The sequence below is a fragment of the Acanthisitta chloris genome, unplaced genomic scaffold (genome assembly GCF_000695815.1).
Source record: "Acanthisitta chloris isolate BGI_N310 unplaced genomic scaffold, ASM69581v1 scaffold19974, whole genome shotgun sequence".
Taxonomy (NCBI): Eukaryota; Metazoa; Chordata; class Aves; order Passeriformes; family Acanthisittidae; genus Acanthisitta; species Acanthisitta chloris.
In genome coordinates this window covers 9,214-10,942 of record NW_008668996.1, presented here as the reverse complement: position 1 = coordinate 10,942, position 1,729 = coordinate 9,214, and the positions used below count along the sequence as shown (strand labels likewise).

Sequence of the window (1,729 nt, the reverse complement as noted above, 5' to 3'; positions counted from 1 at the left end):
CCAGTGAGAGCTTTGTGGCCCTCGTCAGTGCCTCAGACCGTGACTCGGGTGCCAATGGGCAGGTGCGCTGCAGCCTTCGCGGCCACGACCACTTCGCCCTGCAACGTGCCTACGAGGACAGCTACATGATCGTCACCACAGCAGCACTGGACCGCGAGCGCATCCCCGAGTACAACCTCACGGTGGTGGCTGAGGACCTGGGCTCACCGCCCTTCAAGACCGTCCGCCAGTACACAGTGCGGGTGAGTGATGAGAATGACAACGCACCGCTCTTTGCCAAGCCCCTCTACGAGGTGGCTGTACCGGAGAACAACCCCCCAGGCGCCTACATCACCACGGTGGTGGCTCGTGACCCCGACCTCGGCCACAAAGGAAAAGTCAAGACACAGGTCATGGGAGCCCCCATCTCGACCTATGTCTCAGTGGACCCCGCCACCGGGGCCATCTATGCCCTCAGGACATTCAACTATGAGATCCTCAAGCAGTTGGACCTGAGGATCCAGGCCACTGATGGTGGCTCCCCGCAGCTCTCCAGCAGCACCCTTGTCAAAGTGAGGATGGTGGACCAGAATGACAACCCTCCTGTCATCATCCACCCAGTGCTCACCAATGGGACAGTGGAAATTGGTGTGTCCAGCAAGACCTCCCGTGACTCCCTGGTGGCCCAGATCAAAGCTCGAGATGCAGATGATGGGGCCAATGCTGAGCTCACCTTTGCCTTCCTGGAAGAGTCCCAGCAGGACCTTTTCAGCATCAACCCAAGTACTGGGGACATTGTGCTGAGGGGTGACCTCTCTGAAGAGCTGGGACAGCTGTTCAAGGTAATCCTCACTGTGACAGACAATGGCAGACCACCCCTGGCCACAACCGCCACAGTCAACTTCCTGGTGACCGCCACTGCTCCATCCAGTATCCAGGACATAGCCAAGCCCAGCTCCTGGGAAGGAAAGGCTTTGCAGTGGGACATCCCTCTGATTGTGATCATTGTCCTAGCAGGCAGCTGCACTCTCCTTCTGGTGGCTATAATCACCATCGCCACCACCTGCAACAGGCGCAAGAAGGGGAACGACATCAAAAACAACACTGCCTTGAAGGACCAAATAGACATCTCCCACCTGGAGAAGGGCCATCAGGAGGAGGGCAGCCAAAGGGGGAATGTGTTTGAGGTACGAACCTTTCCCAGCAAAACCTCTTTCACCAGTCCTGACCCTTCTCCAGCTGCTGAAGAGATCTCCGCCACTGAGAGTGGGAGTGACAGCACTTGCCTCTATGAGGGTCAGAAGAGGCTGAGAGGACAGAATGGGGAGGTAAGGTCCCACTGTGGGGAAGGGGAGAAAAGGATGGGAGGTGTCTTGGAGGATGTGAATTGCAGAGATGCAGTTGATGTTGATTTACCCTTTACCATTTCTCTTTCTCGCATCTCCTTTGATTTCCCTCCCCACCAGCAGGGTTTTGCTGCCACTCCGAGCTACAACAAGGAGGCTGCTCCCCCCGTGGCCATTTGGAAGGGACTCTCTTTCAACATCATCTCCGGCCGGGAGGCAGAGAAGTTCAGTGGCAAAGACAGCGGCAAAGGCGACAGTGATTTTAATGACAGTGACTCGGATATCAGTGGAGATGCCCTGAAGAAAGATCTCATCACACATATGCAGAACGGTAAGGACTCAGCCCCTGCTCCCCACTGGACCCTCAGGCAGACAGATGGGTGGATGGAGAGACCCACCCCTGG

At 56.6% G+C, this 1,729-nt stretch overlaps 1 protein-coding gene across 1 annotated transcript in view; it reads left to right on the top strand.

Annotated features, from left to right (window-relative positions):
- Positions 1 to 5: 5 nt before the first annotated feature.
- PCDH8 (protocadherin 8) overlaps positions 6 to 1,729 on the top strand; it is a gene marked incomplete at its 5' end in the record, with an annotated part of 3,142 nt that continues 1,418 nt past the window's right edge. The window contains 2 exons of the mRNA XM_009073157.1: positions 6 to 1,307; positions 1,446 to 1,656. Of these exons, the coding sequence (XP_009071405.1) occupies positions 6 to 1,307; positions 1,446 to 1,656 (1,513 nt within the window). The remainder of the gene's footprint in view (positions 1,308 to 1,445; positions 1,657 to 1,729) is intronic.